Raw genomic sequence first — 13,751 nt, forward strand, 5'->3', positions numbered from 1 at the left:
CTGAATATCTTAAATAGATTTTCCTTTATAGCACAATCATCTTGCGTCTTCCTTGAATCCAGTCTCGACCTCACACTCATTAGATGAATAAATTACTGACAAATTACCACAATTTGGGCTGGAACTGTTTTTTTTTTTCCTTTCTAAGTGATATTAGGGTTCTTTGAAGCTTTTAAAAGAGGTAATTATGTTTTAACTTAAAACCGTCCAATGAAATATACTGAGGAATTCTGATGTCTGATTTAGATCTATCCATATATCTGTCTTTCTGTCCGGCTGCCTGTGTCTGTCTGTCTGCCTTTATATCTGTCTGTATGTCTTTTTTTTTTTTTTTTCCATTGTTCAGATTTTTTCAGTTTAGATGTCAGGTGTTCAGATGTGCTCTTTTTTGTGTTACATTTGACAGATAAATCTTCAGCACTCATAGTCCTATTACCATTGCATCTTTACCATCATAAAAGACAACAAAGATTCTGTTTTCCCTTTTAATAACATTCAAGCTCCAAGGACAAAATAAAGTGATCCAAACGTCTCTAATATTAGCTGTCATATAAAAACAAAGATTTTGTTGCAAGATTTAGATACCTATAACCTATGAACTTATAGATACATTTCCACTGCATGGTACGGTGTCGTTCAGTTTAACCAAAGACTATAGAATACACAAGATTTGTTTCTTTTTGAATGAGGAAAAGTGTAATGGTCAATATGACGAATGTGGTAATTTTCAATGACAAATGTCGTGAGCGCAGTATTACATGTTGAGATCGCATTTATGTAATAGCTTACAGCATGCAAATCTCTTTGCATGCGCGCCGATTTCTTCTGCTCATGCCTAAAACTTTTTGCACGCCACCTCAAATATACGCTGCTCTCAAGCACAGATCTTCTTGTGCACTCTCACATAAACACTACTGAAGTGCGATTTAATCCGTTTATCTAACAAGTATGTCTCCAACATTTATTAGATTTGCTAGGAATATTTATGAATGTCTCTAATAGAAATACAGAGCGGTAATAATGCATCCTGAAGTAAAGTGAAATGGCTATACGTCGTGTTTGCTGGCCTCACGCATCACGCACCTGTCAGTCAGCCAGTCAGTCAGTCATGTAACTTTAAAGGGTTAAACAAATGATGCACAGCAGTACTACGGTTACAGAGAAGTTTGCACTGTTATAATTCACGTACCTTGTAATACTTTTTGGTGCGATTATCATTCCCTATTAAAAAAAAAAAAACAACATCAAAAAAAAAACAATGTTTTGAATGAGAAACTGTAATGTAGCCTTGGCGGGATCAATTTTGGCGGGGCGCCCCACCATGGAATAATGAATGTAGCAGAAACCATATATATATATATATATATATATATATATATATATATATATATATATATAAATTTAACCTGTGTCTGTTCATATTTTAATCAATTTGGGTTTCTTAGGTTCTTAGGGTGTATTCAAAATTTAATTTATAGTCATGAGGACCTGACATGTTTATTTTAATATAATATAATATAATATAATATAGTATAATATAAAATAATATAATATAATATAATATAATATAATATAATATAATATAATATAAAATAATATAATATAATATAATATAAAATAATATAATATAATATAATATAATATAATATAATATAATATAATATAGTATAATATAAAATAATATAATATAATATAATATAATATAATATAATATAATATAATATAAAATAATATAATATAATATAATATAATATAATATAATATAATATAATATAATATAGGGTGAGGCAGTGGCGCAGTAGGTAGTGCTGTTGCCTCACAGCAAGAAGGTCGCTGGGTCGCTGGTTCGAACCTCGGCTCAGTTGGTGTTTCTGTGTGGAGTTTGCATGTTCTCCCCGCCTTCGCGTCGGTTTCCTACGGGTGCTCCGGTTTCCCCCACACTTCAAAGACAAGCGATACAGGTGAATTGGGTGGGCTGAATTGTCCGTAGTGTATGAATGTGTGTGTGGATGTTTCCCAGAGATGGGTTGCGGCTGGAAGGGCATCCGCTGCGTAAAAACTTGCTGGATAAGTTGGTGGTTCATTCTGCTGTGGCGACCCTGAATTAATAAAGTGAATAGGCTAACAAGTAAATGAATGTAAATATAATATAATATAATATAATATAATATAATATAATATAATATAATATAATATAATATAATATAATCAAAAATTCAGGTCCTCATAACTGTGTATTAAACTTTAAATGCACCCTAAGAAATCCAATTTGAGTAAAATATGGACAGATCAAGGTTCAATTTGGTCCTATAAATTTCATAAAAAAAATAAAATAAATAAATTAACCCAGCCATTTGTTTAGTTTTTATTGCACCTAGAATTGGTTTAAAATAACCCAGCATTTTTTAGTAAGTTCTGAATTGTGGTTAGTAGTTACTGTGTTAGCACACAGCTTTACACTATTAAATGTTAGCCAGCAGGCGTTGATATGCATTGGCCTGGTCAATGTATTACTTTAGCACAGGCTTTAGACTTAAGCAGTGAATTAAAGTGTGTGCAAGCACTCATCTCTAATTACCTGGCACAATTACACGCCACAGATCAACACAGCTATCGATCGCCCGCCGTCTGAGCCGATACCGGTCCCTACTTCGCTGTGCAAGGATGTGAGTTTTTTAGGTGAGGAAAAAGGTGAAGTGATCAATGCGCTTTATCTGCTGGAACATGCATGCATCACCTCCTCTAATGCCACCCGTCCCATAATGCCACACTTTCCTCCGCTTTTTACTCACAGGATTTAGTCTCCACTACATGGATTAGAGCACCGCCTAATCCATTCAGGCGAAGGGGAGGAGATTACAATGTTGGGGTTTGATGTTAATAGAAACCCTTAATAAGTCCTTTTCTGCGCTTTACATGCTTCTTAATGTATAAAGGAAAACACAAAGGGCTTTTTATGCCCGCTCAGCTGGCTGTGTATCTGAGTGTGTGTGTGTGGACTAGAATCATCTGAATGGGTTTCAGCTCAAAACGGGCTGCTTTCTGTCATGCTTTTTCATTAATGAGATTTCCATATACAGCTGGTCGTCTTGTCAGTGTCTTTAGGGCCTTTTCTTGTTTCTGTCTGAGGGGAGAGAAGTCGCAGTCATTATTAAAGCTTCTTTCTTTTTCATTTTTTGGAGACGAGTGCTATTATTGATAGGGATCCCTTAAAAAATCATAACACAGACTTGATGAGGAGTGTGTCAAATCGCTATATGTAATGAGTCGTATTAATCACACTTATGCTAAAGAAACATTTTTAAATCTCTTGAGGACCGTTAAGCTGCTCGTCGCATGGATATCTGAGCTCTATTAATACATTTCGTACATTTAGACAGGCGGATAAAATGCCAGTTGTTGAACACCATGACGTGGAGCATCGTTAGATCTTTTCTGAATGCACTCTTTAAGAATTTTAGTTTTTTTAATGTTGTTTTAGTGTTTTGAGATTAGATTAGATTAGATTAGATTCAACTTTATTGTCATTACACATGTACTAATACAATGCAACGAAATGCAGTATTTGCAGTTGCAGTTGTATTACAATACAAAAATGAGCAGATAATGGTTTAGCTGAGAATTACAAGTACATTTTCATCATTTTTAAAATGGAAGTATTGTTATTATTTTATTAATAAATGTTATGTTGTTTTGCACATTTAATTGATAAAAAACCGAAGGTCTAATATAACAGCATTGATCTGATCGTTGTTGTTTTGCAACATTTTCAACAAAGGCTCATTCTAAAAACTTTAGCCTTATATACATTTCTGGAGATCATAAATAATGTAGCCAAAAGTACATATGGCTGCATTTTGTCTTTAAAAAGTCGTTTTTTTTTCTGCACTTTCCAGCTAACCGCTTACCTCTGTATGAACAGCTTTCCCGCTGTCACCAGTAAGTCCAGTAGCTCACCATGTATGTCGGTGGCCTGAAGAGAGGAGTTGACCATGACGACAGGGTTTTAGTCCGGCGATGAAAGGTTATCGGGATGTACCTTACACCATCTTTTGGCAGTGCCTTTTTGCTTCCAGTTTAGATGCTTCGATTACTTTTCCTCACACAAACCTCTTATACAATCCAAGGAAGATTATAAATTGTCAAATTCTACCTTGTTCATGTTTAAAAAGACTTTAAAAGATGTTGAATTTTAAACATCTTCGTCTGCCATTGATCCACTGTTGAAGATTCATCTTTTATCCATACAACAAGCACTCATTTATTGACAAATAATTCTTTAAATTTTTTATATTTCAGGCAGCTTGACCTGATGAAGCCTGATCTGATGCCCTTCTTTGTCACACGCCAAATTAAAAAGAATGGTTCTTTCACAGTAGTGCAGATCTAGGTTTATTTATACCTTCTCTTTTTCAGGCAGAACTTACACCACCCCTTTAAATTGATTGTCATATTTGAATATCTGCTTTCTTTGTCTCTCGTCAATGTCAAGGGAGCTGAAGTTTGATTTTTGCAGTGTAAATCGCATATGTGTGTGTGTGTGCGAGAGCAGTTATTGAGTTATTCAAATCACAGACTTTGGCTCGCAGAGAAAGCGCTGCGAGAATGCGGTGCCCACGCACATTATTTCCCAAATATCTCTGCTTCCCGATGCAATATTTCCTTGTCACCCACAAGCTCAGACAGTGCAATAATTATCAATTTCCATATCATTGTGTTTTTATTGTTTGAGCAACATAAAATAAAACATTTGTTAATGCCACTCAGTTAGACGAGAGCTGCGCGGAAAGATGAGGGAGGGAAATGTAATTAAAAAAAATTCTCTGACTTGCACTTTGTCTGTAATCATGTAAATTGAATGTCAGTCAGAATGGGCGAGAGCGCTCTGTTATTAGATTTCAAACTCGTCGTGCCCGCTGCGTGCCTTTCCAAACACTGGGTTTGCTGTCGTTGCTACTGTATGAAACCCAAGCAGAGCAATGCTGAGCACTGTTGTCATAGAAGAAATACTGTTTACATCTGTGTTAAGTGGTTTATTAGTTAAGGCTCCTATGAAGTTTGTTCTGTGAATAGCAAGAGATCCTCCTTAATGTGAAGCGTAAATAAATAAATGTGAATTTAGTTAATTAATCAAGCTTTCATCATTAAACATCTGACAATGGTATTGTAGTAATAAACAGTAGTTAAGCTTCTTTGTTAGAGCGCCCACTGCCTATGCTGAAATCACAGGTTCGAGCCCTGCTCAGAGGGGTCAGTGTCAGATAAGATGGGTTAGATTGGGTTAATGTTATGTGCCTGCCTCCTATGCTGGAATCATCGGTTTGAGCCCCATTTGGAGCAGTTGGTGTGGGGCCAGAGGGGCTAAATTGGTGCCGTGACCCATATTGGAGTGAGGCCCAAGGGGGGTAAGTGTTACGGGGGCTAGCTGATTAGGTCTTTAGCCTCCTCATTAGAGCGCCTGCCTTCCATGCTGGAATCACGAGTTTAAGCCCTGTTCAGATTGGTTGGTGAAAGACTGCATGGGTTAGATTGATGCCGTAACCTGGATGAGAGTGAAGTTTTAGAGGGGTGAGTATAACGGATGCCAGCTGGTTAATGTTTTGTGCCTACCTCCTATGCTGGAATCACTGGTTTGAGCCCCATTCGGAGCAGTTGGTATGGGGCCAGAGGGGATAAATTGGTGCATATATATATATATATATATATATATATATATATATATATACACACACATGTGACCATGTGTAGTTCAAGGCTAGATCAGTATACAGGTAAACGCACATCAAATGACAGCAGCAACTACTTAAACACCCACAAACTTGTAAACAAAGAGTCGCTGTCATTTCTGGAAGAGATTCACCATTCAGACCAAGTTGTGGATTACTTCTGAAGAGCAGCGCAATCAGCTAAAGCAATATTCAGAGCATAATAATGTGTTGAATGGCCATAAAAGAGGTTGGTGTTGTGATTTTGTTCCATTTGTTCCGCATGCACATTACCTTAAGTAGGTCGCCACCGCGGAATGAACCGCCAACTTATCCAGCACGTTTTTACACAGTGGATGCCCTTCCAGCTGCAACCCATCCCTGGGAAACATCCACACATACTCATTCACACAGCAACACTCATATACTACAGACAATTTAGCCTACCCAATTCACCTGTACCACATGTCTTTGGACTGTGGGGGAAACCGGAGCACCCAGAGGAAACCCACGTGAACACAGGGAGAACATGCAAACTCCACACAGAAACGCCAACTGAAATGACCCAGCCGAGGCTCGAACCAGTGACCCAGCGACCTTCTTGCTGTGACGCGACAGCACTTTCTACTGCATTGCCTGATTCGAACATTTAAAAATTAAACTTATGAGACAGTTGTTAAATTAATGGTAATTCCAAATAGCAGTTTGGACTTTGAGGTTTCCCCATTCCCCCAGTGGCGTTTCAAAGATGGCCGCAAAGTGAAATGACTTGCCTTAAAGAGACTTTGGTATAAGCTACTTCTTACTGAGCAGATATTGCTGAAGGGAGAGTGTAACCAGCATAGCAACATAACTAAACAGCAAAGCAGCCTTTTTTCTGCTCATATTTTCAATAGTTTTTCACTTTCCCATAATTTACGATCAAAATTTGTTTCCTCTTCATTATACTGGGGTTCACTAAGACCAACACATATTATACCACAGAGTGAACACCTGCTGCTGGCTTCACTAAACTAAGTAACAGCAACCTGGCTTTTCCAGGTGGTCTCACATCTAGGTACTTGACCAGGTAAGACCCTGGTTACTTCAGTGGGCAACCAGACCTGGTCTACAGATTGATATAGCTGTGGCCAAAAGAAAAAAATTAGATGACAGAGGAGGCTTTGTTATTTGTTTGGAAGTTTGCATGTGTGTGTGTGTGTGTCTGTGTGCGATACATCTCATTGATTGGGGCTGTTACACAGCCTTTGAACATAATCCACTCAAACATTATCAGCGAGACTGTTCCTCAGTGCTCTCATGCAGATTGTAGTGCACTGGCAGGGTTTGTGCCGCGTGATTCATCAGATGTGACATGGTGAACTACTGCTGGGCTGGTATGAAATGTCGAAGAGTTCTAGGGCTCGGACTGTAGTTGTCATGGCAATCGACCCCTCAAAAGCCCCTGACCCCTGAAGGGTGGTTGCGGAGTTTGAATGAAACCTGCTGGTACAGACAAGTAGGTAATTACAAGGAGACACAATTTCCGCTGGCCGGTACTCCAGATTTAGACCACATTATCATCTAAGTGACGCACATGCGCAAAAACCATCAAGCATGCAAACCTGAATACAAAAAAAAACAACTTGTGCTCGAGCAATTGCTCGAATTCCCGTTTTTTTTTTTCCTTTTATTTTTTTACCTTTTATACACAATTTAAATACTATTGCAATACAATAATAATAACAACAACAAGTATAATAATAATATTAATAATATTAATAATGATATAAATAATAATAATAATAATAACAACAACGATAAAATAATAACAATAATAATATAAATAATAATAATAATAATAATAATAATAATAATAATAATAATAATAATAATAATAATAATAATAATAACCATAATAATAATATAATCATAATCATAATCATAATAATCATATTAATAATAATAATAATAATAACAATAAAATAATATTAATAATAATAATATTAACAACAATTATCATAATAATAGTAATAATAATATTAACAAAAACAACAACAAAAACCATATTAATTGCTAATAATAATAAAATAATAATAATAATAATAATACTATTAATAATAATATAATAATTTTTTTTTTTAGGTTTTACAGATTTTTCACCGAAAAAACTGGTAACAGCGAAAAAGTCGTCCACATGTAGGTAAGGGGTCAGCTGGTAGGTGCTTAAAGGAATGGCGTCATAATGCCCCATTCGTTTTAAAGATGCAATGCAGCCACACGTTCCTCTGGCTACATATTTCACAATTCCCAGAAACGTATATAAGGCTACATAGTTAGAAATTGATGGAGCAATCAATAAAACGGATGTCAGAGCAAATGATGAAGCGATGGAACAAATGATGAAGCGATAAACAGAACAAACAACCAAACAAATACTACAACAGTAGATAGAATGGATGAAAGAATAACAAAGTAATGGATGGATGGATGGATGGATGGATGGATGGATGGATGGATGGATGGATGGATGGATGGATGGATGGATGGATGGATGGTATTGGAGATTGTCTTTATCAGCTCTTTTTTTCAGAAAGTGAAGCTGAAACACACTTCAAACTCAAGCCATGCGTGTATGTTGGGAAAACGTACAACAATGTGTAATGCAATTTCACATGCAAACTTGACCATAAATATTTTTTTTTTATTTACCAAGATTCCAGGTGACAGTTAGTCTCTACTCACAATTTGACAGCTCACATCAATCACATAGCCCTGAAGAATTTTTCTATTCAGTAGAAACCAAGCAAGGGTTCCCTCTGTATTTAAACCCTGTAATTTTCCAAAATCATGTAGTGCGTCCTTTATATAATGTGCTTGAGGTTTGAATGAGGCAGAGATGTAGTTATATATATATACAGTATATACATATACATATAAACATACAGTTGAAGTCAGAATTATTAGCCCCCTTAAATTTTTTTTTTTAAAAATATTTTCCAAATGATGTTTAACAGAGCAAGGGAATTTTGACAGTATGTCTGATAATATTTTTTCTTCTGGAGAAAGTCTTATTTGTTTTATTTCAGCTGGTATAAAAGCAGTTTTAATTTTTTTAAACACCATTTTAGGGGCAAAATTATTAGCATTTTTAAGCTATTTTTTTCTCGATAGTCTACAGAACAAACCATCGTTATACAATAGCTTGCCTAATTATCCTAACTCGCCTAGTTACCCTAATTAACCTAGTTAAGACTAAATGTCACTTTAAGCTGTATAGAAGTGTCTTGAAAAATATCTGGTAAAATATTATTTGCTGTCATCATGGCAAAGATAAAATAAAACCCTTATTAGAAATGAGTTATTAAAACTATTATGTTTAGAAATGTGTTGAAGAAATCTGCTCTCCATTAAATAGAAATTGAGGAAAAAAATAAACAAGCGGTCTAATAATTCAGGAGGGCTAATAATTTTGACTTTAACTGTTTATATACACACACACACTCACACACACACACACACACACACACACACATACATACATACATATATATATATATATATATATATATATGTGTGTGTGTGTGTGTGTGTATATATATATATATATATATATATATATATATATATATATATATATATATATATATATATACATACATACATACATATATATATATATATATATATATATATATATATATATATATATATATATATATATATATATATATATATATGTATGTATGTATGTATGGAAAAGCAAAGTTGCTTATAATAATGTGTTGACAGGACATTTCTGTGTAGAATAATTTTTCCTTCTGCTTGCAATAGCGTTACTATGCTGTCATGACTGGTGAAATTACCCTTCTCAGTTGCTCATTGTCAGCACAATTTTTATTTAAATAAAAAATTGTTATTTTATTGGCTTGTTTTTAATAAATCTTATTTAAATGATTCAATTAATTTAGGATAAACAACAATTTTTCAGTTTTGGTTGCAGTTTTTGCCTGAGTGCATCCAGAAATGCTTGTTTCTGCTTGGAATATTCATTTAAGTGCATTCCTACACTATACCGTAGGACCCAGGTCAAATCGAGGGTCTCTCTGGAGGGTCATAGCTCTGCACAGTTTAGCTTTAATCATAATTAAACCTGCCTGATCAAACAAATTGAGCTTGTTTAAAACCTACATGTTTGTTAGAGCAGGGTTGGAACTAAACTCTGCAGAGTTTGACACAGGGTTTTTTAGACTCTGCAGGGATAATTATTTAAACATTAAAGCATATATACAACAAACACATATTAGAAATCAAACCAATTTTAATATAAAATTCAACAGGTAAACACCCTTAATGTGTTTATTCATTTGTTACGATTTTCATGTTAATGTTTACTTTTACTGTGTTGTTTAGGGAATCTTCTGAGATAAATAAATATCTCTGAACTTTGATAATAAACAGGAATAAAATGCTGCGCTTCACCTCTTTTATTCAGCTGCAATGACCTTTGGGACTTCTAGAGCGAGTACTGCGCTCAAGTCTGCATCGATGCATCCATATTAGGAACACATCAGATTCTGTCACGGGTCTTCTGTTCTTGCGGTCTTCAGTTTTGTAACAGAATTTTGGCAGTTGATGTTGACGTTACACGAGCACACAAGGATGCAAGACTGCTTAAGGATGCATATTGAGAAACAGACAATTTACCAGGAAGGTTCAATTCTGCCTCTGGAGGGTCACTGTCCTGGATATTTTAGCTCCTACTCTAATTAAACACACTAGCAGTGGTGAAAAGAGTACTGTAAAATCATTTTCAATTAAAACTATCATTACTTGCCCATAAATGTAGTGCAAGTATATGAAAAGTATCTGTTGGAAATATTACTTAAAGTATGAGTAAAAAGTAGCCCTTTTAAAAGTACTCAAGAGGAGTGAGTAGTGAGTATTACACTGTGAAAAGTTGATATGTTTACATTCAGTTTGTGCAGGGATGTGCAAACGTAACATTCTGTAGTGGATGTAGTGATCTGCCTATATTCGTTCGTTCCTTTCAACCTTTCCATTGTTTGTTCTGTCCTTCCTGTTTTTATTCATTTGTTCGTTCCTTCCTTCATTCATTTGTTCCTTCCTTCGTTCCTTCCTTGATTTGTTCGCTTATTAATTTGTTTGTTCGTTCATAATTTTGTTCCTTCTTTCATTAAGTCCTTTTTTGTTAATTCTTTTGTTTGTTCCTCCCTTGCTTTCTTTGTTTGTTCTGTTCTTCCATCCTTCCTTTATTCATTTGGTCCTTCTTTCGTTTGCTCATTCATTAGTTTGTTCGGTCATTTTCTTGTTCCTTCCTTCATTAGGTCCTTCGTTTGTTCATTCGTTTGTTCGTACGTTCCTTCCTTCCTTCCTTTGTTTGTTCAATCCTCCTTTGAATTCTTCCTTCATTCATTTGCTCCTTGCTTCCTTCATTAGTTTGGTCCTTCCTTTATTCGGACCTTCCTTCTTTACATTGTTCGATCTTTTCTTCATTCGGTCCTTCCATTTTTCATTTGTTGCTTTTAGAGATTGTTTAAGACTCTTTGGCGATTTAAGTCATCCTTCATTTTCTCATGCCGTCTATGAAAAGTCTCATTGCATGTAATGAGTTATTGCATGCAAAGGTTTTGCACATCTTTTTGGACATTTAATTGCTTCCAAAATGTTTGCTGCAGTTATAAAGCACCCATGTCTTGAGGTTGTTCAGGATGATGCGATTTACTTTGTATGTGCGATTTGATTGGACAGGAATGACAGGACTGATTTTTCTACTTTAGCCAATCACTATAGACAAGAAAAAATAGTGACTGCAGTTTGAAGAAAAACAGTGGAGTAAAAGTACCAATACAGCACTAAAAATGAACTCAAGGGTAAGTAAAAGAACAAATTTTTAAAATTAGTAAATTACAATTTCTGAGAAAAACCACTCAATTACTGTAATTGGAGTAGTAGTAATTTGTCACTTTACACCACTGCACATCAGACAGTCAGGTTCTCACTAGGGTCACAGCAAAGTTCCAGACAAGAAGGTTTAACTGTCGGGCAATGGCACTTCAGGACCAAACTGAGCTTCTGTGGTCATTAAAATCCCATGGCACTTCTAATAAAGAGTTATGGTGTAACACTGGTGTCCTGGCCAAATTCCCTCGATCTCCTCATGCCTGTTATGGCCTCCTAATAATCCCCATCCATTGGATTGGCTCTGTCACAATCTGTCCTCTCTACCTATGGCTAGTGTGTGTAGAGCGCACTTGCACCCTCGTGCTGTGGCTGACGTTGCATTATCCAGATGGATGCTGCATATTTCTGGTGGTGGTGGAGAAGAGAGACTCCCTTATTTGATTGTAAAGTGCTTTCGGTGTACAGCAAAACACATTAAAAGCATTATATAAATGCATTCATTCATTCTCTCTCTCTTTTTCTCTCTTTTGCAGAGCTGCGTGAAGCTGGAGAACAATTTTGATGACATCAAACACACGACTCTGAGTGAGCGTGGAGCACTTCGCGAAGCGGTGAGGTAAGACCAGGTCGCCATGGCAACAGTCACAGATGTGCCAAGGACCAAAGTACTGGTGGTGGTCGTAGGGGATTGGAGGGGGGGGAAGTCATTCTTCATTATTTGGGGAACAAATGAGTTTATTGCCACCGTTCAGTCTGCCTCTCGAAGGTATTAATTTGTGCGAGGAGAAGGCGTCCCTTAGGGCTCCAGATCAGCTATACGGCGACCCGGAGCAAACTGCGCTTGGCTAACCTGTCAATGTTTAATATGACTCTCTGGAGTACGCTATCGGTTGTTGTGTTCATGCTTGTCTCTTTTCTTTTTAGCACCAAGGCAGCAACACTCATTGCTCATGCTTTTGCATTCAACTTTGAGACTGTAACTCATCATTTCTGACACGTGAATGCAGTCCTCAAGTCATATAATGGTTTTTAATGGCACTTTGAGGTAAAGAGGTGGTGTTTGACTTTTTACAACAGGTTCAGTCATTTACATGCTCTTAAATGAAGACTGTCAGTCATATCGAAGTGTTTACTTGAAGGCTTTGGATAGTGGTGGAAAGTTCTTTCATTTTTAAGTCAAATGGTGGCATTAAGTTGACCTGATAAATCTAATGAAATGTAAAGAGTGGCCAAACAAACTCTTCAGAGCAGTGGTCCACAACCTTTTTATCACTGCGGGTTTAAGGGGTGGTGTGTACGTTAATTGCTAGTTGACCATCAACCGTTTTCTCAGAGAATGACAAGCTGACAAAACATTGCTGCAACTCTGATACAGGTTTTATTTATGGAGAAAACTAAAAAGCATTGCAGTGTTTGTCTGAGATAATTAGTCTACCAACATGTGTATAATCTATACAAAGTATTCATAGATATATACACTAGATGTCGCCTGGCCTATTGTTGTCTATTGGACGGAATGCGTCAATAGCGCCGCCATCTTGCTACAGGGTAGCGCTCCTTTGAAATGAATGCGGGACCAAGGTACAGTGGAGGACTGTGGCCATCCAAAGCCAGAAATATACACATATATCTATGATCGGGAGTTTTCCTGGATGTTAGTATGTAATTTTTTTTTCTAATAACGAAAATTATAATTTTACATCACTTTTCTACATTGATGGATCAGTGACCGCACGGGCATTCCTGACAAAAAGCTTGTGTTTGTGTGTACAGAAATGTACTATTCACCCTCCCTGTTAAATTTAATATAATCCGTGTCCTGAAACACACTCCTCTCCTGCTTTCACTTCTCATACTGACGGAGGGATTCGTTTGTGAATAAATCCCCTGAACGACTCTTTCACTAGCCAACAATAATACAAGTTTCTGGCAGCGCAGCATCTCGTTGTCATATTTCTTTTGCATTGTTTGCTGATTTTATTCAACAAAACTAGCATAAGCCAAGTGTTTAGTGCGAGTTGGAGCTGCTTTGCGACTGTTATCATCATAACGTTACCTGATTAGCACAAAAGTTCAGAACATTCAAAAACAGAAAAAAACTTAATATTACCTATGAAATGTTCTGCCTTTGTGCGTTGTTTT

General features: G+C 36.2%; 1 protein-coding gene across 3 annotated transcripts in view; it reads left to right on the top strand.

Moving 5' to 3' along the window:
- The window catches only part of dpyda (dihydropyrimidine dehydrogenase a), a 386,498-nt gene that overhangs the window by 55,162 nt on the left and 317,585 nt on the right, over positions 1-13,751 (top strand). For all 3 annotated transcript variants that reach the window (XM_087309815.1, XM_087309816.1, XM_087309817.1), the window contains exon 3: positions 12,143-12,225. In XM_087309815.1, the coding sequence (XP_087165941.1) occupies positions 12,143-12,225 (83 nt within the window). The remainder of the gene's footprint in view (positions 1-12,142; positions 12,226-13,751) is intronic.

The sequence above is a fragment of the Danio rerio genome, chromosome 24, assembly GCF_052040795.2.
Source record: "Danio rerio strain M-AB ecotype USA chromosome 24, GRCz13ab, whole genome shotgun sequence".
Lineage (NCBI taxonomy): Eukaryota > Metazoa > Chordata > Actinopteri > Cypriniformes > Danionidae > Danio > Danio rerio.